General features: G+C 47.1%; 1 protein-coding gene across 4 annotated transcripts in view; it reads left to right on the top strand.

Moving 5' to 3' along the window:
• LOC141154977 (cytochrome P450 2A5-like) overlaps positions 1-26,384 on the top strand; it is a 70,649-nt gene that overhangs the window by 5,283 nt on the left and 38,982 nt on the right. For 2 of the 4 annotated variants that reach the window (XM_073641561.1, XM_073641560.1), the window contains exon 2: positions 12,823-13,015. The exons of the other annotated variants lie outside the window; for them this stretch is intronic. In XM_073641561.1, coding sequence (XP_073497662.1) covers positions 12,836-13,015 — 180 coding nt within the window. In that variant the 5' untranslated portion in view covers positions 12,823-12,835. The remainder of the gene's footprint in view (positions 1-12,822; positions 13,016-26,384) is intronic. 4 annotated transcript variants of the gene reach the window in all.

Raw genomic sequence — 26,384 nt, 5'->3', positions numbered from 1 at the left:
CACACAAGCAAGGGCATGTGTCATTTGCAGTGTATGTCACATGTCCTTGCCCTATAAGACCCAGCCATTTTCCCCGTCGCCACCATTTTCTCACTGCTGCAGCTGCGTGTTAAACGGCACCGCTGTTGCTGTGTGCGCTATACCTTGTTAATTTCAAGCCAATTTTCGCACAAATCTACAGATAGCTTGGGAGTAGGGAATAGTTGTGATTGCAGTCCTTTTAAGGACTAGGTAACAGCATTTCCTACGACTTTTATCAGGCAGGTCTGTGCTCTTAAATAGATAGGTTGTGGGAGTAAAGACTAATTGTAATTGCAGTCCTTTTCAGGACTAAGTTACATCAGTTCCTATCAGTTTTTGCCAGGCAGGTCTGTGCCAGTGCTGTGCAAGTTTTTTTCACAGCATTTGGCTGAATCTAGCAAAGCTAATCCTTTTTGGCCTATTGCAGAGTGTGTTAGTCAGTGGAGTAGCCTATCTGTGTTGCAAGATACACCACCTGTGTATTGAATACCAATTTTTTTACTGCACCTAGTGAAGTAAAACCTTTTGGGCATAGCATCATTCCATTAGTCCATCTATACTGACCTCCATAAGGTTGCAAATTGAATATAATTTTTTTCTGCATCTAGCTCTGAAAAAATATTTGTCCTTCTAGCAGTGTGTGGGACTTGTTCTACTAGTCCATCTATACTGACCTCCATCAGGTTGCAAATTCAAAATAATTTTTATCTGCATCTAGCTCTGAAAAAATATTTGTCCTTCTAGCAGTGTGTGGGACTTGTTCTACTAGTCCATCTATACTGATCTCCATCAGGTTGCAAATTAAAAATAATTTTTATCTGCATCTAGCTCTGAAAAAATATTTGGCCTTCTAGCAGTGTGTGGGACTTGGTCTATTAGTCCATCTATACTGACCTCCATCAGGTTGCAAACTGAATATAATTTTTTTCTGCATCTACCTCTGAAAAAATATTTGGGCTTCTAGCAGTGTGTGGGACTTGTTCTATTAGTCCATCTATACTGACCTCCATCAGGTTGCAAATTAAAAATATTTTTTTGTCTGCATCTAGCTCTGAAAAAATATTTGGCCTTCTAGCAGTGTGTGGGACTTGGTCTGTTAGTCCATCTATACTGACCTCCATCAGGTTGCAAATTGAATATAATTTTTTTCTGCATTTAGCTCTTAAAAATATTTGTCCTTCTAGCAGTGTGTGGGACTTGTTCTACTAGTCCATCTATACTGACCTCCATCAGGTTGCAAATTCAAAATAATTTTTTGTCTGCATCTAGCTCTGAAAAAATATTTGGCCTTCTAGCAGTGTGTGGGACTTGTTCTATTAGTCCATCTATACTGACCTCCATCAGGTTGCAAACTGAATATAATTTTTTTCTGCATCTACCTCTGAAAAAATATTTGGGCTTCTAGCAGTGTATGGGACTTGTTCTATTAGTCCATCTACACTGACCTCCATCAGGTTGCAAATTTAAAATATTTTTTTGTCTGCATCTAGCTCTGAAAAAATATTTGGCCTTCTAGCAGTGTGTGGGACTTGTTCTATTAGTCCATCTATACTGACCTCCATCTGGTTGCAAACTGAATATAATTTTTTTCTGCATCTACCTCTGAAAAAATATTTGGGCTTCTAGCAGTGTGTGGGACTTGTTCTATTAGTCCATCTATACTGACCTCCATCAGGTTGCAAATTAAAAATATTTTTTTGTCTGCATCTAGCTCTGAAAAAATATTTGGCCTTCTAGCAGTGTGTGGGACTTGTTCTATTAGTCCATCTATACTGACCTCCATCAGGTTGCAAATTTAATATAATTTTTTTCTGCATCTAGCTCTGAAAAAATATTTGGGCTTCTAGCAGTGTGTGGGACTTGGTCTATTAGTCCATCTATACTGTCCTTCATCAGGTTAGAATTGAATATAATATTTTTCTGCATCTAGCTCTGAAAAAATATTTGGCCTTCTAGCAGTGTATGGGACTTGTTCTATTAGTCCATCTATACTGACCTCCATCAGGTTGCAAACTGAATATAATTTTTTTCTGCATCTACCTCTGAAAAAATATTTGGGCTTCTAGCAGTGTGTGGGACTTGGTCTATTAGTCCATCTATACTGACCTCCATCAGGTTGCAAATTGAATATAATATTTTTCTGCATCTAGCTCTGAAAAAATATTTGGCATTCTAGCAGTGTGTGGGACTTGTTCTACTAGTCCATCTATACTGACCTCCATCAGGTTGCAAATTCAAAATAATTTTTTGTCTGCATCTAGCTCTGAAAAAAATATTTGGCCTTCTAGCAGTGTGTGGGACTTGTTCTATTAGTCCATCTATACTGACCTCCATCAGGTTGCAAATTGAATATAATATTTTTCTGCATCTAGCTCTGAAAAAATATTTGGCCTTCTAGCAGTGTGTGGGACTTGTTCTATTAGTCCATCTATACTGACCTCCATCAGGTTGCAAATCGAATATAATTTTTTTCTCCATCTAACCCAGCCAATAGTTTTGGCCTAATACCACAGTTTGGCCACTCAGCTCTGCTCGGTTCCCATCCATTGTTTTTTTGTGCAAACAACTCCAGAGTTGTGAATTAGTTAACCACCAAAATGAGTAGAAAAAGGCCTGCTGCTGGTGGAAAGGGGAATAGGCGTGTTGGGAAGGGGAAAAAAGGTTGTGTCCGTGGTGTAGGTGTTAAAGCAACAGTAACATCTGCAGAAGAAAGACCATCTTCCAGCCAAACTAAAATGTCTACTTCTTTTAGCGGACAATGTGATAAAATCCCTTTCTTACGGCCACGCCAATCGCTTCAAATTCCAGATGAGGCACAAAAACAGCAGGTGCTTCAACGGATATCAAGTGTTCCTTTAAGTGGGCTCTCCTCCACATCAACTTCAACATCACTAATACTCCAGTCCTCAAAGGTGTCACCCCAATCGCACTTGCTTCCTCACAGCTCCCAAATCTCCAGCTGCCTGTCTGAGTATGAGGTAGAACAGATGGTTGAGTCTGCAGAGCTGCTTACTCCTACTATAGCCTGAGAATCAGAGGTCGGCTCCAGCGCTTCTGTGAATCCAGACAAGGAAATGATCTGCACTGATGCCCAGAATCTTTATGAGTCGGATCCAGGACCAGACGCTGAAGGTTCTGACCATAATGTAGACCCTCATTCCCAAACTGTAACTCCTGTTGGTGGAGACAATGAGGAAGACGATGATGAGACTCAAATACCTGATTGGAGCGACAACTTTAGTTTTTTGTCAGGGCAGGAACAGGTTGGCTCTGAAGACGACGGGTGTGATAACGCACAGGGTGATGATGATGAGGTTGGAGATCCCACTTACTGTCAACCCACAGTCAGCCAAGAGATGAGGTCAGCAGAGGAGGTGGAGGAGAATGCTAGTGATGACGAGGTCAGGTTGCACCTTCCTGGACAGAGACGTAGTACTGGAAGCACGTCAACAACTACATCCTCAAACACAACTCTGCCTCTCACCACAAGTCGTGGTGGCTCTTCAGGTCGCATGGGTGCTAAGCCTTGCATAGCCTGGGCATTTTTTCAGATCGATAAAGATGACCCAACTCGTGTTATCTGTAACATTTGTCAGAAAAAGCTAAGTAGAGGCCCAAAAATACATAGTTTGAGTACTTCATGCATGAACCGGCACATGGACATGAAGCATAAGTAGCAGTGGGAAGCTCACTGTGCTACAATGCGGCCTAGCCGGCCGGGCCAGCCACAATCTGCCATATCTTGTGCATCCGCAGCCTCTACATACTCTGTGACTGGGGGGACAGCAGTCACACCTGTTTTGGGGCGCAGACCTGCCACCTCTTTACCCGCAACAGCCAGCGTGATTGGCAGGTCATCATTTTCTTTGGAGGTGGTAACACCAGCTGGTGTTGAGCGCTGTCCGACATCGATAGCACCACCTTTGGATCAAGGCAACCTAAAATGTCCGCCTGCATCTTCCTCACAGACCGGCAGTTTGCCGGGGACACCCTTATCAACCCCGTCTAAGCACAATAGACAGGCCTCGGTCCCTCAGATGTGGACAAGTAAAAGACCATTTCCTCCTAGCCATGAGAAAGCTAAGAGGTTGAAATTCACCATCTGCAAGCTCTTGGCTACAGAAATGCTGCCTTTCCACCTGGTGGACACAGAGGATTTTCGAGACCTTATGTCCGTCGCAGTGCCCCAGTACCAGATGCCCAGTCGGCACTACTTCTCAAAGAAAGGTGTGCCTGCGCTCCACCAGCATGTCGCACACAACATCTCCGCTTCTTTGAGAAACTCTGTGTGTGACAGGGTGCATTTCACCACAGACACTTGGATGAGTAGGCATGGACAGGGGCGTTACATGTCGCTGACTGGGCACTGGGTAACTATGGTGACAGCAGGACAAGGGGCTGCTGTCCAAGTCTTGCCGTCCCCACGAGTTGTGCGTCAATCCTCTTTATGTCAAAGTTCCTCTACTGCTTCTCCCTCCTCAACCTCCTCTTGGTCCTCCACCTGCACCCAAAGCCTTTCTGGTGTTATGCACACGCCCGGACTGACTGGCGTGTGCGGGTGTTGTGGTTCCACTGGACCATAGACCGGAGAGTGCCTGAAGGGGCGTGACTAAGTATCTGGCCGATCCGACCAAGGTGGCACGACGGCATACGACGCCAGTGCACCAGGGAGAAACCGGGCAGAGGGACCAGGTGCTACTGCAGGTCAAACTCCGGACACGGGGGTTGACCCACACTGGGATTACTGGAACAGGCAGGTTAGGCTGGCACAGACTGGTGTATGTAAGCAAACACGGCAGGTATGCAGATGGGTGGATACAGGCGAGTATGCAGGCAGGGAGGTACTGGCCGAAAGGACGGGCTGGAGCACAGAGAGGTTAAGACCCAGTACAGACTGGGTCACAGAACCGCAGATGCGGTAGACAAGCACAGCAGAGAGGGAACGCCCGAAGCGGTGGGCAAGAACAAAGCAGGACGGGGCTGCAGGAGCAGCGAGCACAAGCAGGGCAGGACAGGACTGCCGGAGCAGCGGGCAGAAGCAGGGCGGGGCGGAAACCGCAGAAGCAGTAAGGAAGATAAGAGCAGAGCAGAAACCGCAGGAGCGGCAAGCAAGGCAAGAGCAGAGTGAAAACCGCAAGAGCGGCAAGCTAAGCAGGAGCAGAGCGGACACCGCAGAGCGGTAAACAAGGCAGGAGCAGAGCAGAAACCGCAAGAGCGGCAAGCTAAGCAGGAGCAGAGCGGACACCGCAGAGCGGTAAACAAGGCAGGAGCAGAGTAGAAACCGCAAGAGCGGCAAGCTAAGCAGGAGCAGAGCGGACACCGCAGAGCGGTAAACAAGGCAGGAGCAGAGCAGAAACCGCAAGAGCGGCAAGCTAAGCAGGAGCAGAGCGGACACCGCAGAGCGGTAAGCAAGGCAGGAGCAGAGCAGAAACTGCAAGAGCGGCAAGCTAAACAGGAGCAGAGCGGACACCGCAGAGCGGTAAACAAGGCAGGAGCAGAGCAGAAACCGCAAGAGCGGCAAGCTAAACAGGAGCAGAGCGGACACCGCAGAGCGGTAAACAAGGCAAGGGGATAGGACTCTGTTCACAAAGAACAGACGGAGAAGGAAAGGCAGAACCAGAAGCACGCACAGTACTTACATAGAAGTAGCGAGCGTACACTAAATTCACAACAGAGGTACAGAGACGACGAGAAGGAATTTAGGAGCGGGTTCAGACTCTGCAGAAAGACGCAGAAAACAGACATAGAGGGAAAAGGGAGACAAGGTTTAAAGTAGAAACGAGGCACAGACAACAGGGAACAGAGGAACGGGAACAGAGACAGCAAGGCAGGAACACAAACAGGACTCTGTTCAGACGGGAACAGATACCGCAAGGCAGGAACACAAACAGGACTCTGTTCAGACGGGAACAGATACCGCAAGGCAGGGACACAAACAGGACTCTGTTCAGACGGGAACAGATACTGCAAGGCAGAGACACAAACAGGACTCTGTTCAGACGGGAACAGATACCGCAAGGCACAGACAGGCAGATCTAGGAATACGGCCCCTAGAAGGCGAAAGAACAGGCAAGAAGCGTGTTCACAAGAACAGACCACAGTTCAGACACAGAACTGGAAAACAGGCAGGAAAACAGGATAGGACCTGGCATGTCAGAGACAAAAAGCCAACTGACAAGAAACGATGCTCAGGCGCCATCTTGAGGAAGAAGGTGGTATAAATACCCAAAGATGGACAGCAATAGGCTGAAGGTGCAACAGGGGCGTGTCCGCAGCAGGTACAAGAAACAGGAAGTTCAGCGGGCGTCGCCCTGTGCAGCCAAAGTGGAGCAGAGCAGAGCACAAGGAAAGAAGCCAGACCAGGAAGCTGGGCAGGAGATGAAGTTTGCGATCTTGCATGATGAGAGATGGAACACCATGCAAGAACGCCGCCAGGTATGCTACATCTGGTCATGCGACAAGCTTTCTAACTGCGCAGAAGGGATCCTGCACACCTCCTTACTATGCTGGCAGTAGGGCTCAACGTCATCAGGCGGTTTTTACTTTGAAATGTCTGGGAAATGTGAGTCACACAGCTGAGGAGTTGTGGTCAGCTCTGGAGAACCACTTTCATGAATGGTTGTCTCCACTGGACCTGAAACCAGGGAAGGCCGTGTGCGACAATGCTGCAAACCTGGGTACGGCCCTTCGCCGGGGCAATGTCACACACGTGCCTTGTATGGCTCACGTGTTGAACCTGGTTGTCCAGCAATTTTTAGCCCACTATCCCGGACTAGATGGCCTTCTGCAGAGGGCACGGTCGCTGTGTGCTCACTTCCGCCGTTCGCATCCCGCAGCTCAGCGACTTACATCTCTACAGAAGTCGTTGGGCCTGCCACTTCACCGGCTAAAATGCGATGTGCCTACCCGGTGGAATTCAACTCTGCACATGTTGCAGCGACTGTGGCAGCACCGACAAGCCCTGGTGCAATACGTTGTGACGTATAGCCTGGGCCAACGAGATCCAGAGGTGGGGCAAATCACGCTGGAGGAGTGGTCTCAGATCAGGGGCCTATGCACCCTTCCGCACAGTTTTGAAATGGCGACGAAGATGTTTAGTGCTGACGATGCCATTATCAGCATGACTATTCTGGTGATTTACATGCTGGAGCACATGTTAAACAGAATTCGGAGTCAGGTGGTGGCACAAGAGGAGGTAGAGGAAGTAGAGGAGGAGGAGTTGTATGCGGAAGGGCTAATATCTGCATGGTCCAGACGGTTGGCAGCACCAAGGCGGCAGGCATGTGAGGGTGGGGGAGATGGTTTTACCAGGGCACATGGTAGCAGCCAAACTAGTGAGGAAGGTGCAGGAGCCCAGGAAGAATTGGAGGACGAACTGATGGAAGACTCATCAGATGAGGGAGACCTTGATCACATTTCTGTTGTGCGAGGTTGGGGGGAGAGGACAGAGGAAGGAAGCATGATTGTTACCTCGCCACCAACACAACAGGGACTTGTGCTCCTGGATGCGCAACACACATGAGTGCCTTCTTGCTGCACTACCTGCAACATGACCCTCGAATTGTGAGAATTAGAAATAATCCTGACTACTGGGTTGCCACACTGTTAGATCCCCAGTACAAAAGTAAATTTGCAGAAATTATTCCTGCCATAGAAAGGGATGCACGCATGCAGGAGTATCAGCAGAGACTGTTGCAGAATCTTACATGTGCTTTTCCACAAAACACCAGTGGTGCACGTACTGAATCTCACAGTTCCAACTTGCCAACCGTGGGACCGTCGAGTGTTCAGCACTCAAACCGTAACAGAAACACAGTATCTGCTGGTAACATCAATTTTGCGAAATCATTTCACCACTTTTTTAGCCCATCCTTTGCAAGGCGACAGGAGACAAGAAGTCTGACACATAGTCAACGCCTAGAGACGATGGTACAGGAGTATCTCCAAGTAAACATTGAAGCCATGACTGTGTCACTGGACGCTTGCTCTTTTTGGGCTTCCAATCTGGATAAATGGCCGGAGCTAGCCACTTACGCCTTGGAGATCTTGTCATGCCCCGCAGCCAGCGTTCTGTCTGAACGTGTGTTCAGCGCTGCTGGTGGTGTGCTGACAGATAAGCGCACGCTGCTCTCCACTGATAATGTAGACAGACTCACGTTTATAAAGATGAACAAATCATGGATCCGAAACGACTTTTTTACCCCTGTGTCATCCTGGGGAGAGTAAAAGCTTGATGATTGGTTAAAATCACCTCACCAACCATTTTAAGCTTTCAAATTACTAATCATGTTTATCTGTATCTTGGCTGGAAAATAATTTGGGCTTTGTAGCAGTGTGCAGCACTGATTCTATTAGGCCATCTATACTAAGCTCCACCAGATTTAAAAATAATAATAATTTTTAGCTGCATCTAGCCCGGAAAATAATTTTGGGGCTCCGAGATGCGCAAGACACATAAGTGCCTTCTTGCTGCACTACCTGCAACATGACCCTCAGATTGTCAGAATTCGAAGTAATCCTGACTACTGGGTTGCCACACTCTTAGATCCCCCACACTCTTCGATCAACCTTTTCATTTTAATAAAGACCAAAAAAATGGTCATTTTTGAAATTATAAGCATTAGCAGGTTATTAGAAACTGAAATCAAACAGTTTTCAACTCAAAACTTTATTCTAGGTGATGTTACATTTGCACATAGAACCCCTTGTTCGAAAGGAGCTTCTGAACTCTCTCGTCCATTGAATTTGTCAGGTTTTGGATGGTTTCTGCTTCAATTGTTTTGCATGAGGACAGAATACCCTCCCAGAGCTGTTGCTTAGATGTGAACTGCCTCCCGCCATCATAGACACTCCTTTTGATGATGCTCCAGAGGTTCTGAATGGGGTAGAGGTCAGGGGAGCATGGGGGTCACACCATAAGTTTGTCCCCTTTTATGCCCATATCAGCCAGAGATGCAGATGTGTTATGTGCAGCATGAGACGGTGCATTATCATGCATAAAAATGATCTTGCTGTGGAATACACGGTTCTTCTTCTTGAACCATGGCAGGAAGTGCTGTTTGCGAAACTCCACATACATTATGGAGTTCATCTTTACCCCTTCAGGGATCCTAAAGAGGCCGACAATCTCTCTCCCCATGATTCCAGCCCAAAACATTACTCCACCTCCTCCTTGTTGGCGCTGTAGCCGTGTTTGCGTGGGGTGTCCATCAACCAGCCATCCTCCACTCCATCCATCTGGACCATCGAGCGTTGCACGGCACTCATCCGTGAACAAAACAGTTTTGAAATCAGTCTTCATGTAATGTTTGGCCCACTGGAGCCGTTTCTGCTTGTGTGAAGTGGATAGAGGAGGTCAACAGGATGGCGTATGCACAGCTGCATACCTCTGAAGGACCCTGCATCTTGTTGTTCGGGGGACATTGGAGGCACCAGCAGCTTCAAAAACTTGTCTGCTGCTATGACAAGGCTTTTTTGCCGCTGCTCTTTTAACCTGACGTAATTGCCTGTAGGAAAGAGTCCTCAATTTGCCCTTATCAGCACGCACACGTGTGTACTGTGAATCAGCTACATACTTCTTGATTGCCAAGACACTTCATCCTGATCATCGCACAATGTTGATTGTAGTCATGCCTTGACCTAAACACTCCACAATTTGTTGCTTCTCAGCAGCCGACACATCCTTTTTCTTTCCCATTTTGGCAGAAAATGTAGGCTGCTTAATAATGTGGGACAGCCTTCTTAAGTAGTCTTGCCTTTCATTGGACACACCTGCCAAACTAATTAGCACAGGTGTCTGCAATTGCTTACAGTGATATAAAGAGCCCTGACACACATCACCATCAATGAGTTTAACTGACAAACAAACAAATTCTTCCCTTATCACTCCTAAACACTTTTTGCATAATAATTTGGAACACAGTGTACATGTGCTTTTTCACAAAACACCAGTGGTTCACGTAGTGAATCTTACAGTTCTAACTTGCCACCCATGGTCTGTATGGAGTTGTTCAATAAAGGGCCCAAAATTAAGATAGCATAGATGGGAGAGGTCTCTATGAATAGGAATTCCTAAGTATTTGATACCCTGTGAGGGCCAGGCAAAGGGAAAGTTGGACTGGATGGAATCCTGTATGGATTTGGGGAGGGAGACATCGAGGGCCTCAGACTTCGCTGCATTGATTTTAAAATTTGACCATGTAACAAAGTGATCTATTTCAGCCATAACAGCAGGGATGGATATATGTGATTGAGTGATATATACTAGGACATCATCAGCAAATAGAGATCACTTGAACTCGGTGCCTCCCACCTCAATCCACCTAATATTGGGGTTACGGCGAATTGATGAAAGCAGGTGCTCCGTCACTAGGATGTATAAGAGAGGGGACAGAGGACATCCCTGCCTTGTCCCATTGGTGATTATGAAAGGTGATGAAAATGTTCTGACGCGCCCCCTGGGCCTTGGGACACCCGGAGCCGGACCCTTTTTGGTGGATGCTGGTGGTTATAGTCTCCGTGGCGGCGACCCGGTTCCATGGCTCAGGGCGGTCAAACCAGTGGCGGAACTATTTATGTGGTTTTGATGTTTAAATGTCCGACTACGCCACCCGTGGATTGCGGTCAGAGTGAACCGCCGCTGCAGGGCAGACCGCTGAGGCTGGTGTTGTGGGTGCAGCAGAGCGTAGCATAACTCCCCACGGGAGGAGTATAGCCTCAGGGCAGTGTATGCGGAGGATGGGGGTGATGGTGCAGGGCAGCAGCAGTAACGACACGGAGTCAGTGATGCAGTCCAGGGCCTTTACTCACAGTTCTTATTATCCAGACCACGTCTGCAGGTAACGGCTGCCCACGTCGTACTGTGCTCACCAGGTGAGGGGCTCAGACAACTCCCAGATAACTTTGGAGCGCTTCACAGGACCCCCTTTGTGTGTCCTATGTCTGGCCTTTCTTACCAACCCTTCTGTCCGGCTGCCTCGGGCCTCCTCTTGGTAAACTTGGCACCAGTTTCCCTGACCCTATGTGGTGCCTTCCTAGCGGGTGTAGCGAGGGGCTGCGCCACATAAATTGTCACAGCCTCCGGTTTCTAGCTGAGGGTCGTTTCCTGCGTCCACTAGTTTCGGGGACCGGTCTCCCCCTTTGGCCTGACCCCTCCACGCAGGTGGATTCGGGCGTGCGGTGGCGACTCGCCCGTCTGCACCCATGGGATCCCATCGTTCCTCGTTCCTGGAGCCTTCTCCCTCTTCCAGGCCTGGGCCTCTGTTACTAGGCCCGCCTCCGGAGCAGAGCTCATGCAGAGCCCCTGCTCCCTGTCACTTCTGCTCAGACTTCTCTGCACTGAACTAAGATGGTGCCCACCTTTTATACTCCCTTCTCAATGCACCCAGGAACTGCTTCCTCTCTGCTCCTGCACTACAGGGTTCCCCTTCCTCAGTGTTCCCTCCCCCCACTCCAGCCAGGGACAGGGACTGTCGTGCCCATCTCAGGGGCATATTGGTCGCCCTGCCCCACGGCAATGTGGTGTAATGCATGCAGGTGTCGGGTCCTGATCCACACTCCATTCTTACCTGAGAGTGAGATATCACACCTCTGGGTGAGGTGCAATACCTCTGTAGCAACCGAGCCCTCAGGGTGCTACAGTTCCATTTATCTTCAGCCTAGGTGACGTATTGCGATACAGGGCCATGATTTTGGCTATAAAAGCGTCCCCTAGACCCCTACCCAAAACTTTTTAAGAGAATAATATATGGTGTGCCAGGAGACTCTATGGAATGCTTTCTCAGCATTCAACGAGAGTATCTAATTACAATTTTTTAACTGCATCTAGCCCAGGAAATACTTTGTGCCTAGTAGCAGTGTCTGCTAGTCAGCGGATTATCCCAGCTGTTAAGCAAGCTACACCACCTGTAGTTTGGACACTTAATTTTTTCAAAGGAAATGCTTCGGGACCACGGGATACTCAGTGAAGAGCATCAGGAGGCACCCCAAGGCATAGGGGCTGGGACTGGCAGTAGGATGCCTTGCGGTGGACAGCCGAGCTCGATCCTTATAAAAGCTTTTTAACTGCAGCAGCTTTAGTGGATGCTACTGGAGCTGGAATTACGCGGCTCCTGGCATGAGACTTGCCCTCCAATAGTTCCTTGTAAATGGATTTAAAGTGTATTCATTCAAATTAGAGAGACAATTTAAATTAAAAAGCTTAGAGCTGCCTCCACCACAGGGGGGCTCGCTCGACCCACCAGCAGACAGGCACCAGTATTGGGAGAGGGGGGCTGGCCGTCAGGGTTCACCGCGGCTCTGGCACGAACCCGGCGACACGGAGGTGGCACGGGCAGGAGCGGACTGGCCGTGTCGGCTTCTCACTTTTTGGATTCTAGAAGGGCATGACATGCCTATATCTGTGTCTCCCCCTCCTTTTACTCCTCCACCTCTTTTCTTTTCGCATGACTATATGTACTTGTCACTTTTCCATGTGTTAGTTATGTCTTCTGAGCAGTTTGTCAGCTTTTGGACACCTTTTGAAGGTGTTTTCTATGTGTTTCTATGTGTTTTTGTTTGCCTGCCATTGGTTTTAATGGTGTTCGAAGGTGTTCGACAAACAGTTCGACGAACAGTTCGGCGAACACACGGGTGTTCGACGAACCGAACTCGAACACTACGGGGGTGGCTCAACACTACTACTCATATCCTCGTGTAAATCTAGAACCGTGGACAGGAGAGTGTGAAGGTTACAGATTGCATAATGAACTCCTGTATACATTGTCTGCAATACCGTATATAATTGTCTCTCCCTATGCTCAGGTTACAGATCACAATGGAGCTGGGAGTATTCGGGACTCTCCTCCTTGTCGTCTTGATCAGTCTCATCCTGTATTTCTTCACATGGAGGACAAATCTAAAGCGGAAAAATATGCCCCCCGGACCACCGCCACTGCCATTACTGGGCACCATGCTGCATGTGAGCACTAAAGAAATGCCCAAGTCTTTGATGAAGGTGAGTTAGGATTCGTGAAGATGACCTTATAACTTGAACTAGTGCTATCCGTGGTTATGACCAATTGCACTTATCCTTGTGCTTATCTATAGGGCCGTGCCCATGTCCGTTTTTTTCTTTCTCGGACCGAGTCAGTCTGAATACAATTTGACTCCGAGAATCGGAGGGCACTCGCCCATTCAACTCTTAAAGTTCAGTGGAAAAAATTGAACCGTACTCTTATGACATCTAAGTGAGGTCCAATTTTCACGGAGTGACATAATGGAGAATGTGGAGAAACTTTTTTTTTTCCTCCGCTTTTGAGAAAATCGGATCACACTCTGATCAAAGTGTGATTAGCAAAATCGGACGAATTTTCTCGGATGTGCAGATTATGTTCATGTGACCTTGGCCTTACAAAAACTATACTACGATGGCTGTACAACATGCCCAATGATACTAATACTAATCAATTACTTTAAAGTTATTTTAACCCCTTAAAGATTGGGCAATTTTTTGTTTGTTTGTTGTTTTTGCACTTTCGTTTTTTCCTCACCTTATTCCAAGAGCCCTAATTTTTTTTCTTTTTTCGTCGATATAGCCATGTAAGGGTTTTCTTTTTATGGGATGAGTTGTACTTTTGAATTACACAGTTCATTTTATCATGTGATGTATTGGAAAAAAATTCCAAGTGTAGCTAAAAAAACAAAAAAATTGCAATTTCACAATTGCTTTTAGGATTTATTATTTAAAACATTAACTTTACAGTAAAAATTACCTGGCAATATGATTCGATTCTCCAGGCAACATTAATAACCAGGTCGATTATAGAGATACCGAGAAACATGCATAGTTGTTGAAAAAAATGTTACAAAATTGTATAAAAGAAAAATGCTTGTGTCGCCATTTCCCGAGAGTCATAATGTTTTTCCATTTTCAGGATATGGAGCTATGTAATGGTTTGTTTTTTGCACCCTGAGTCGATGGATTTTATTGATATTTAGGGGTAGACACGCTCTTTTGATCACCTCTTATTACATTTTTTGTGTTGTAGCGGTGCCTTGTTTTCCCTAAAGTATCGCTATGTTTCAATGTCAAACATACAGTACCTGGCTGAGAACATACAGACAGTGCCTGATGTGAAGCGCCCCCTGGGCCGTGGGGGTTACTCGGCAGCCGGGCCTATGGATGCTGGTGGGGGATATCACGGTGGCTGGCCCGGTCCGTGACCCAGGGCGGTCAATAAAAAGGGTTTTTTTATTTATAGGGGGGTTTATAAAGTTTGTGACGCCAACTGTGGTACCTGGTAAGGTTTACCAGCGCTGCAGCAGACCTTCGGGGGGTGATGGGATGGCAGCTGAGGTGTTTCTGCTCCCCACAGGTGGAGCGGGCCCCCGGGGCAGTATGGAGTTTGATGGTGGTGATGCTGGGGCTTGTAGTGCAGGCGGGATGGCGCAGCAGGAGTAACTGACAGAGACAGGGGATTCGCTTCAATACCTTTACTGGTGTGGATGTCAGGTACGGTCCAGGGTACTCAGTAGGGTGGGTGCACTTCAGGACTTCTCCCCAGTGAGCGGGTATAAGGCCTCCTGGTCCGTGTCTGCCTCTCTGTAAGCTCCTGGCCAGCCTGCAACTTGGCCTAGCTTATGTGTCTTGCTGTTCCTTCACCTGTCGCTCGGTAGTAGGACCTTCTGTTGGCAACCACTCTCCCTGGACGCTGGGGCCTTGTGGTTCCTGGTCCTGTAATGGGTCTAGCTTCAGGTCAGCCAGGGACTTGTAGTCCTCCTGGGATGTTGGTGATCCCTACTGGGTATAAAGGAACCCTGTAGGCGCAGACCCTGTGACCGGTTTGTATATCGGGGTGAGCCTATGATGCTCCTCTGCCCCCTCAACTCCTCTCTCCTCTCTCCTCTTGCATTCGGCCACACTCAGGGCCCTCAGAACTCGGCAGCAGACGCGCTGCGTCTTCGCTGCTCTCAGCGTCAGCACGCTCTCAGACTCTCTCTCAGTCTGACAAAACTCTAAAACACACCGAGCTGTCTCGCTCCACCCTCCATATATATATCCCTATCCGGGCTCCCTCTGCTGGTATGAGGTGGAAGGGTGGAGGTGTTTGTATGTAATGAGGGCCTCTTGTGGAGAAGTCCGTCCATGCACCCTGGGTCCTGTGGTACCTGTGCTCAGCAGGGTGCCACATTCCCCCCTAGTACAATTCAGTACTCCTGGACTGAAGCATTTTTTTTTTTCAAACAGGTAAAAACAATAACAACAATTATAATAACAACAAGTATAATAACATTAATTAAGTTACAGTAAGTCCCGTAACCTGGTGTCCGTTTCACCGATGAAAGAACATGAGGGACCCGCCTGAAAACCCTCAACGTTGGCCCTGGGCGTGGCTACAGGGCATAGGTGATCCAGGTGCTGGACCACGTCTTCGGCCACGCGAAATGGGTTTTTGTCTGTGGTCATATAAAAAAGGGGCACTTTAGGGAGTGCAACTATTTACATGGACAGTTTTTGGCTGCTCACAGTCCTCAGCCTACAAGTCATTGTATACCCTGATGGGTAGCTAAATACATGTATTAATTGTCCATTAATAAATAACAAAGGAAATACCCTACTGGGTAACTATTTACATCGCAGGTATTTTATCTTACTCCTTAAACCTAGCAGGGATCTGGCCTTTTGTACTGCGTGTTGACCTACGTAGTACTGGGGTGTTGCTGATGTCTGTGTTTGCACTGTCTGCTACCCTGTCAGATCTACGTGTGGGCAAATTGTAGAACTGTCTTAACCTCTCAATGGGACTGGCAAGTACACTGTTTACTGGGCCTTCTGGCTCTGCTTCTACCGGTGATCCTTCTTCCGGGGATTCTTCTTGAGCAGGCTCTTCTGGGGCACTTACAGGTCTTACTTGCAGTGGAGGGTCTTCTGGCTGTTGGTAGAAGTGTATCAGAGGTATTATTACAGCTCCATCCAGTTGAGGCCAATCTGCCGGGAAATCTCCTAAGACAGTATGGAGTACATCTTCTTTGGGTTCTTCAGGCACTATAAGAGGTACTTTTTCCTGTGGCTTCAATAGCCCTGGGCACAACTTCAAGTGGTCTCTTGAGACTGTTGCAGTTGTCTTACCTCCATCTTTACTAATTAGACAGTTTTTCTATTGTAGAACCTGGAATCCAACACAATGTAAGGCTCTCTTTCCCACAGGTCGTCAAGCTTGTGGTTTCTTCTCTTTCGCTTCAGCACAACTTCTCCAGGTGTCAAGGGTTTGGCTGGTGCACTCTTGTTGTACTGTGCTTCCTGCTTATCTCTCACCCTAATTAGACTGTCTTCGACACAGGCCTGTACTCTCTTGTACTGCTCCTGTCGAGTCGTATCCCAGTCTTCAGTGGACATATCTGCTTCTGGCTCTACCACTCCAAGCTCCAGGTCCATGGGCAACTTTCTGGGTCTAGCTCTCATGAGGCACGCTGGAGTACAATTGGTGGAACTCACAGGTATGTGATTGTACAGATCTAACAGGTAAGGTAGTTTGTCCGACCACTGGTTTCTTTCTTCTAAAGGTAAGGTCTTCAACAGGTCGATGACTATGTTATTCATCTTTTCACATAACCCATTGGTTTGGGGGTGGTACGGTGTAGTCCGGATCTTCTTACACCCGTACAGATGGCAAAACTCTTTGAACAGCTCGGCTTCAAAGGCAGGGCCTTGATCCGTCAGCACCTTATCCGGGTATCCATGGGGCCTGCAGAAGTATGCTTGAAACGTCCTTGCTGCAGTTTCTGCCGTCAGATCCTTGACGGGGGTTACCACCAGGAACCGGGTGTAGTAATCCACCATGGTCAGGGCATACGAGTAGCCTGACCTGCTGGGTGACAGCTTGACGTGGTCCAGAGCAACGATCTCCAGGGGCTGGGTTGTCTTGATGGACTGCAGGGGTGCCTTCTGAATCTGATTTATTCTGAATCTACAGGGTCCACAATCCCGGCACCACCTCTCTATGGAACTCCGCATTCCAACCCAATAAAACCGATTCTTCAGGAGGGTTTCCAGCTTCTTCCAGCCAAAGTGCCCTGCTTGATCGTGGTAGGCCTCCAACACCATCTGGATGTCTGTCCTGGGCACTACGATCTGCCATACCATCTCATGCGTCCTAGGGTTGACATACCTTTGGCACAGCTTCTCTATAGATGAACAGCCGGCTTCTCTCATTCCACAGTTACTTGGCTTGTGGAGACGCATCCTTTTCCAGGGAGGAACCTTCCTGGGTTATCAGCTCTTTGATACAGCTTCAACCGGGTCACTGTCCTGGGTCTCCTTCCAACTGTGGTGAGGCAAAGGGTTTAGTTTCTTACCACGATACCTCCTGGAGGTGCGCTGCTCGTGGACCATCCCATTTCTGTGGAAGGCAGGTAGCTCAATCTCCTCCAGGTCATCCACTTCTTCTTCAGTATCCGACTGGTGCGGCATTCTGGATAGGGCATCGGCATTGGCGTTCTTGTGGCCTGCCTGGTAGTTGATGGTGAACTGATAGTTTGACAGTCGGGCCATCCAACGCTGTTCAATGGCTTCCAACTTGGCTGTCTCTAGATGTGTCAAGGGGTTGTTGTCAGTGTAAGCCGTGAATTTACTGGAGGCCAAGTAGTGCTTGACTTGTTCAGTGATGGCCCAGACCAAGGCCAGGAGCTCCAACTTAAAGGGGTTATAGTTTTCCGGATTTCTCTCAGTCGGACGAAGCTTCCTGCTAGCATAGGCGATCACCTTCTCCTTGCCATACTGCTTCTGACTCAACACAGCTCCTAGTCCCTCGTTGCTGGCATCAGTGTACAGCAGGAACAGTTGGCTGTAGTCAGGGTAGGCCAGGATTTCTTCGCCGGTCAGGATCTCTTTCATCACTGCAAAGGACTCAGCCTGCTCTTTACCCCACTGGAAGGGGGGGTTCTTGCCTCTGAGGAACTGTCCTACCAGGAGATCTTGCAATGGTGCTGCCTTCTTGGTGTAGTCCTTTTCAAACCTCCGGTAATACCCGACCAGTCCCAGGAACTGACGTACCTCCTTGAGACTCTTCGGTTCCGGCCATTTCTGGATGGCAGTGACCTTCTCCGGGTCTGGTGCTACTCCTTCTGGACTGACAATGTGCCCCAGGTACTGAACCTTCTTTTTGAGCAGGTGGCATTTGGAAGGCTTCAATTTCATTCCATACCGGGACAACGACTCAAATACCTCCGACAGGTGCTTCAAATGGTCCTCATACGTCTTGGAGTACACTATCACGTCATCCAGGTATAGCAGCACGGTCTCAAAGTTACGGTGTCCCAAACAGCACTCCATCAATCTCTGGAATGTTCCCGGGGCGTTGCAGAGTCCGAACGTCATACTGTTGAACTCGCAGAGTCCCATCGGGGTAGTGAAGGCCGTCTTCTCTTGGTCCTCCTCAGCAACTGCTACTTGCCAGTACCCACTAGTGAGATCAAGGGTAGAGAAGTAATTTGCAGACTTTAGTGCAGCCAGGGATTCCTCTATACGGGGCAAAGGGTATGCATCCTTGTGTGTTATGCGATTTACCTGTCTGTAATCTACACACATCCTCATGCTTCCATCCTTTTTCTTGACTAGGACCAGGGGAGCTGCCCAGGGGCTACAGATATCTCTTATTACCCCTGCCTTCTTCATGTCATGCAACATTTCCTTCGATTTCTGGTAGTGTGCGGGTGGTATGGGCCTGTAACGTTCTTTGATGGGTGGATGGTCACCTGTGGGTATATGGTGTTGTACCCCTTTAATCCTCCCGAAATCAAGTGGGTGTTTGCTGAATACTCCCTCGTATTCCTGGACCACCCTGTGTACACCTTGTTTCTGATGGACAGGAGTGGCGTCAGTCCCAACATGGAGCTGTTGACACCAATCCCCCACCTTGGTTTCCGAGTGGTTATCCTCCACTCTGTCAGGTGAGGTTAAGGATAGAGATGAGCGTTGTTCTACTCGAACTGTTCGTCAATCTCAAATTCGAGCTGTTTTGGGCGGTGTTCGAGCCGTTCGGCGAACACAAACGATTTGAGAAAAATTCGGCTGGTCGAGGTTATGTTCGATAACTATTCGTGCACCAAAATCATAACTGGATTTTTTCTCAGTAATGATGAAAATTAATGTTAATACGCAGTTTGAGTGTACAGCGGGGTGGGGGGAGGGGCAGGGGATGGATCTCTGCAGGAATAATGAAGATCTCCATTTTTTTTTCTCTTTCCCGCATTTGCAGTGGGGAGGTACAGTCTGTCAGCCTATCAGCAGCGCACACACGGAGCGAACTGCTGTTTTTCACACAAGCAAGGGCATGTGTCATTGGCAGTGTATGTCACATGTCCTTGCCCTATAAGACCAAGCCATTTTCCCCGTCGCCACCATTTTCTCACTGCTGCAGCTGCGTGTTAGACGGCACCGCTGTTGCTGTGTGCGCTATACCTTGTTAATTTCAAGCCAATTTTCGCACAAATCTACAGATAGCTTGGGAGTAGGGAATAGTTGTGATTGCAGTCCTTTTAAGGACTAGGTTACAGCATTTCCTATGACTTTTATCAGGCAGGTCTGTGCTCTTAAATAGATAGATTGTGGGAGTAAAGACTAATTGTAATTGCAGTCCTTTTCAGGACTAGGTTACATCAGTTCCTATCAGTTTTTGCCAGGCAGGTCTGTGCCAGTGCTGTGCAAATTTTTTTCACAGCATTTGGCTGCATCTAGCAAAGCTAATCCTTTTTGGCCTATTGCAGAGTGTGTTAGTCAGTGGAGTAGCCTATCTGTGTTGCAAGATATACCACCTGTGTATAGAATACCAATTTTTTTACTGCACCTAGTGAAATAAAATCTTTTGGGCATAGCATCATTCTATTAGTCCATCTATACTGACCTCCATCAGGTTGCAAATTGAATATAATTTTTTTCTGCATCTAGCTCTGAAAACATATTTGGGCTTCTAGCAGTGTGTGGGACTTGTTCTATTAGTCCATCTATACTGACCTCCATCAGGTTGCAAATTAAAAATAATTTTTATCTGCATCTAGATCTGAAAAAATATTTGGCCTTCTAGCAGTGTGTGGGACTTTCTCTATTAGTCCATCTATACTGACCTCCATCAGGTTGCAAATTAAAAATAATTTTTATCTGCATCTACCTCTGAAAAAATATTTGGGCTTCTAGCTGTGTGTGGGACTTGTTCTATTAGTCCATCTATACTGACTTCCATCAGGTTGCAAACTGAATATAATTTTTTTCTGCATCTAGCTCTGAAAAAATATTTGGCCTTCTAGCAGTGTGTGGGACTTTCTCTATTAGTCCATCTATACTGACCTCCATCAGGTTGCAAACTGAATGTATTTTTTTTCTGCATCTACCTCTGAAAAAATATTGGGCTTCTAGCTGTGTGTGGGACTTATTCTATTAATCCATCTATACAGACCTCCATCAGGTTGCAAACTGAATATATTTTTTTTCTGCATCTACCTCTGAAAAAATATTGGGCTTCTAGCTGTGTGTGGGACTTGTTCTATTAATCCATCTATACAGACCTCCATCAGGTTGCAAACTGAATATAATTTTTTTCTGCATCTAGCTCTGAAAAAATAGTTGGCCTTCTAGCAGTGTGTGGGACTTTCTCTATTAGTCTATCTATACTGACCTCCATCAGGTTGCAAATTAAAAATAATTTTTATCTGCATCTAGCTCTGAAAAAATATTTGGCCTTCTAGCAGTGTGTGGGACTTTCTCTATTAGTCCATCTATACTGACCTCCATCAGGTTGCAAATTAAAAATAATTTTTATCTGCATCTACCTCTGAAAAAATATTTGGGCTTCTAGCTGTGTGTGGGACTTGTTCTATTAGTCCATCTATACTGACCTCCATCAGGTTGCAAACTGAATATAATTTTTTTCTGCATCTAGCTCTGAAAAAATATTTGACCTTCTAGTAGTGTGTGGGACTTTCTCTATTAGTCCATTTATACTGACCTCCATCAGGTTGCAAGTTAAAAATAATTTTTATCTGCATCTAGCTCTGAAAAAATATTTGGCCTTCTAGCAGTGTGTGGGACTTTCACTATTAGTCCATCTATACTGACCTCCATCAGGTTGCAAATTAAAAATAATTTTTATCTGCATCTACCTCTGAAAAAATATTTGGGCTTCTAGATGTGTGTGGGACTTGTTCTATTAGTCCATCTATACTGACCTCCATCAGGTTGCAAACTGAATATAATTTTTTTCTGCATCTAGCTCTGAAAAAATATTTGGCCTTCTAGCAGTGTGTGGGACTTTCTCTATTAGTCCATCTATACTGACCTCCATCAGGTTGCAAATTAAAAATAATTTTTATCTGCATCTAGCTCTGAAAAAATATTTGGCCTTCTAGCAGTGTGTGGGACTTTCTCTATTAGTCCATCTATACTGACCTCCATCAGGTTGCAAATTAAAAATAATTTTTATCTGCATCTAGCTCTGAAAAAATATTTGGCCTTCTAGCAGTGTGTGGGACTTTCTCTATTAGTCCATCTATACTGACCTCCATCAGGTTGCAAATTAAAAATATTTTTTTTTCTGCATCTACCTCTGAAAAAATATTGGGCTTCTAGCTGTGTGTGGGACTTGTTCTATTAATCCATCTATACAGACCTCCATCAGGTTGCAAACTGAATATAATTTTTTCTGCATCTACCTCTGAAAAAATATTTGGCCTTCTAGCAGTGTGTGGGACTTGTTCTATTAGTCCACCTATACTGACCTCCATCAGGTTGCAAATTCAAAATAATTTTTTGTCTGCATCTAGCTCTGAAAAAATATTTGGCCTTCTAGCAGTGTGTGGGACTTTGTCTATTAGTCCATCTATACTGACCTCCATCAGGTTGTAAACTGAATATATTTTTTTTCTGCATCTACCTCTGAAAAAATATTTGGGCTTCTAGCTGTGTGTGGGACTTGTTCTATTAGTCCATCTATACTGACCTCCATCAGGTTGCAAATCGAATATAATTTTTTTCTCCATCTAACCCAGCCAATAGTTTTGGCCTAATACCACAGTTTGGCCACTCAGCTCTGCTCGGTTCCCATCCATTGTTTTTTTGTGCAAACAACTCCAGAGTTGTGAATTAGTTAACCACCAAAATGAGTGGAAAAAGGCCTGCTGCTGGTGGAAAGGGGAATAGGCGTGTTGGGAAGGGGAAAAAAGGTTGTGTCCGTGGGGTAGGTGTTAAAGCAACAGTAACATCTGCAGAAGAAAGACCATCTTCCAGCCAAACTAAAATGTCTACTTCTTTTAGCGGACAATGTGATAAGATCCCTTTCTTACGGCCACGCCAATCGCTTCAAATTCCAGATGAGGCACAAAAACAGCAGGTGCTTCAACGGATATCAAGTGCTCCTTTAAGTGGGCTCTCCTCCACATCAACTTCAACATCACAAATACTCCAGTCCTCAAAGGTGTCACCCCAATCGCACTTGCTTCCTCACAGCTCCCAAATCTCCAGCTGCCCGTCTGAGTATGAGGTAGAACAGATGGTTGAGTCTGCAGAGCTGTTTACTCATACTATAGCCTGGGAATCAGAGGTCGACTCCAGCGCTTCTGTGAATCCAGACGAGGAAATGATCTGCACTGATGCCCAGAATCTTTATGAGTCGGATCCAGGACCAGACGCAGAAGGTTCTGACCATAATGTAGACCCTCATTCCCAAACTGTAACTCCTGTTGGTGGAGACAATGAGGAAGACGATGATGAGACTCAAATACCTGATTGGAGCGACAACTTTAGTTTTTTGTCAGGGCAGGAACAGGTTGGCTCTGAGGACGACGGGTGTGATAACGCACAGGGTGATGATGATGAGGTTGGAGATCCCACTTACTGTCAACCCACAGTCAGCCAAGAGATGAGGTCAGCAGAGGAGGTGGAGGAAGATGCTAGTGACGACGAGGTCAGGTTGCGCCTTCCTGGCAGAGACGTAGTACTGGAAGCACGTCAACAACTGCATCCTCAAACACAACTCTGCCTCTCACCACAAGTCGTGGTGGCTCTTCAGGTCGCATGGGTGCTAAGCCTTGCATAGCCTGGGCATTTTTTCAGATCGATAAAGATGACCCAACTCGTGTTATCTGTAACATTTGTCAGCAAAAGCTAAGTAGAGGCCAAAAAATACATAGTTTGAGTACTTCATGCATGAACCGGCACATGGACATGAAGCATAAGTTGCAGTGGGAAGCTCAGTGTGCTACAATGCGGCCTAGCCGGCCGGGCCAACCACCGTCTGCCATATCTTGTGCATCCACGGCCTCTTCATCCTCTGTGACTGGGGGGACAGCAGTCACACCTGTTTTGGGGCGCAGACCTGCCACCTCTTTACCTGCAACAGCCAGCGTGATTGGCAGGTCATCATTTTCTTTGGAGGTGGTAACACCAGCTGGTGTTGAGCGCTGTCCGACATCGATAGCACCACCTTTGGATCAAGGCAACCTAACATGTCCGCCTGCATCTTCCTCACAGACCGGCAGTTTGCCAGGGACACCCTTATCAACCCCGTCTAAGCACAATAGCCAGCCCTCGGTCCCTCAGATGTGGACAGGTAAAAGACCATTTCCTCCTAGCCATGAGAAAGCTAAGAGGTTGAATTTCACCATCTGCAAGCTCTTGGCTACAGAAATGCTGCCTTTCCGCCTGGTGGACACAGAGGATTTTCGAAACCTTATGTCTGTCGCAGTGCCCCAGTACCAGATGCCCAGTCGGCACTACTTCTCAAAGAAAGGTGTGCCTGCGCTCCACCAGCATGTCGCACACAACATCACCGCTTCTTTGAGAAACTCTGTGTGTGACAGGGTGCATTTCACCACAGACACTTGGACGAGTAGGCATGGACAGGGGCGTTACATGTCGCTGACTGGGCACTGGGTAACTATGGTGACAGCAGGACAAGGGGCTGCTGTCCAAGTCTTGCCGTCCCCATGAGTTGTGCATCAATCCTCTTTATGTCAAAGTTCCTCCACTGCTTCTGCCTCCTCAACCTCCTCTTGGTCTTCCACCTGCACCCAAAGCCTATCTGGTCATGCCACAAGCTTTCTAACTGCGCAGAAGGGATCCTGCACACCTCCTTACTATGCTGGCAGTAGGGCTCAAAGTCATCAGGCGGTTTTTACTTTGAAATGTCTGGGAAATGTGAGTCACACAGCTGAGGAGTTGTAGTCAGCTCTGGAGAACCAATTTCATGAATGGTTGTCTCCACTGGACCTGAAACCAGGGAAGGCCGTGTGCGACAATGCTGCAAACCTGGGTGCGGCCCTTCACCGGGGCAATGTCACACACGTGCCTTGTATGGCTCACGTGTTGAACCTGGTTGTCCAGCAATTTTTAGCCCACTATCCCAGACTAGATGGCCTTCTGCAGAGGGCACGGTCGCTGTGTGCTCACTTCCGCCGTTCGCATCCCGCAGCTCAGCGACTTACATCTCTACAGAAGTCGTTGGGCCTGCCACTTCACCGGCTAAAATGCGATGTGCCTACCCGGTGGAATTCAACTCTGCACATGTTGCAGCGACTGTGGCAGCACCGACAAGCCCTGGTGCAATACGTTCTGACGTATAGCATGGGCCAACGAGATCCAGAGGTGGGGCAAATCACGCTGGAGGAGTGGTCTCAGATCAGGGACCTATGCACCCTTCTGCACAGTTTTGAAATGGCGACGAAGATGTTTAGTGCTGACGATGCCATTATCAGCATGACTATTCCGGTGATTTACATGCTGGAGCACATGTTAAACAGAATTCGGAGTCAGGTGGTGGCACAAGAGGAGGTGGAGGAAGTAGAGGAGGAGGAGTTGTATGCGGAAGGGCTAACATCTGCAAGGTCCAGACGGTCGGCAGCACCAAGGCGGCAGGCATGTGAGGGTGGGGGAGATGGTTTTACCAGTGCGCATGGTAGCAGCCAAACTAGTGAGGAAGGTGCAGGAGCCCAGGAATAAGTGGAGGACGAACTGATGGAAGACTCATCAGATGAGAGAGACCTTGATCACATTTCTGTTGTGCGAGGTTGGGGGGAGAGGACAGAGGAAGGAAGCATGATTGTTACCTCGCCACCAACACAACAGGGACTTGGTGCTCCTGCATGCGCAACACACATGAGTGCCTTCTTGCTGCACTACCTGCAACATGACCCTCGAATTGTGAGAATTAGAAATAATCCTGACTACTGGGTTGCCACACTGTTAGATCCCCGGTACAAAAGTAAATTTGCCGAAATTATTCCTGCCATAGAAAGGGATGCACGCATGCAGGAGTATCAGCAGAGACTGTTGCAGAATCTTACATGTGCTTTTCCACAAAACACCAGTGGTGCACGTAGTGAATCTCACAGTTCCAACTTGCCAACCGTGGGACCGTCAAGTGTTCAGCACTCAAACCGTAACAGAACCACAGTATCTGCTGGTAACATCAATTTTGCGGAATCATTTCACCACTTTTTTAGCCCATCCTTTGCAAGGCCACAGGAGACAAGAAGTCTGACACATAGTCAACGCCTAGAGACGATGGTACAGGAGTATCTCCAAGTAAACATTGAAGCCATGACTGTGTCACTGGACCCTTGCTCTTTTTGGGCTTCCAATCTGGATAAATGGCTGGAGCTAGCCACTAGAGATGAGCGGTGTTCGACTAGAACTGTTCGCCAATCTCAAATTCGAGCTGTTTTGGGCGGGGTTCGAGTTGTTCGACGAACCCGAACGATTTGCAAAAAATTCGGCTGTTCGAGCTTATGTTCGATAACTGTTCTGCACCAAAAGCTTGTCCTGCATGTCTGGCGCTATTTAGAGCACCAATCATGCAGGGATTGTCTGCCACTCACTGTAATGCCACAGCTATGGTGGTTGTGGCATTACAGTGATTGCCCAAATCGATGGGAACAGTGCCAACAGTGAAACATGAAAAGCCGGCAATTCAGCAGCGGCATACACCGGTACCCGACAATTTAGAACCGAAAGCATAGAGCTTCACACATAGATTAGATAGATAGAAACATGTCAGCCACATATATATGAAGTACAGTGACAGTGTTGCTTACTGTACTTGTCATTTAGTGTAAAGGATTTATCAAAAAAAATAATAGTGTTTTCATGCACCGTCTCTTTAAAAAAGCCGGCCGGCAATTCAGCAGCGGTACCCGACAATTTGGAATAGAAAGAATAGAGAATCACACATAGATTAGATAGATAGAAACATGTCAGTCACATATATATGAAGTACAGTGACAGTGTTGCTTACTGTACTTGTCATTTAGTGTAAAGGATTTATTAAAAACAATAATAGTGTTTTCATGCACTGTCTCTTTAAAAAAGCCGACCGGCAATTCAGCATCTGTACCCGACA

Source organism: Phyllobates terribilis, unplaced genomic scaffold (assembly GCF_046119375.1).
Source record: "Phyllobates terribilis strain yellow unplaced genomic scaffold, ASM4611937v1 Scaffold_7__3_contigs__length_470593459, whole genome shotgun sequence".
Taxonomy (NCBI): Eukaryota; Metazoa; Chordata; class Amphibia; order Anura; family Dendrobatidae; genus Phyllobates; species Phyllobates terribilis.
The sequence above is the reverse complement of the archived record's forward strand: the minus strand, read 5'-3'. Positions and strand labels throughout refer to the sequence as shown.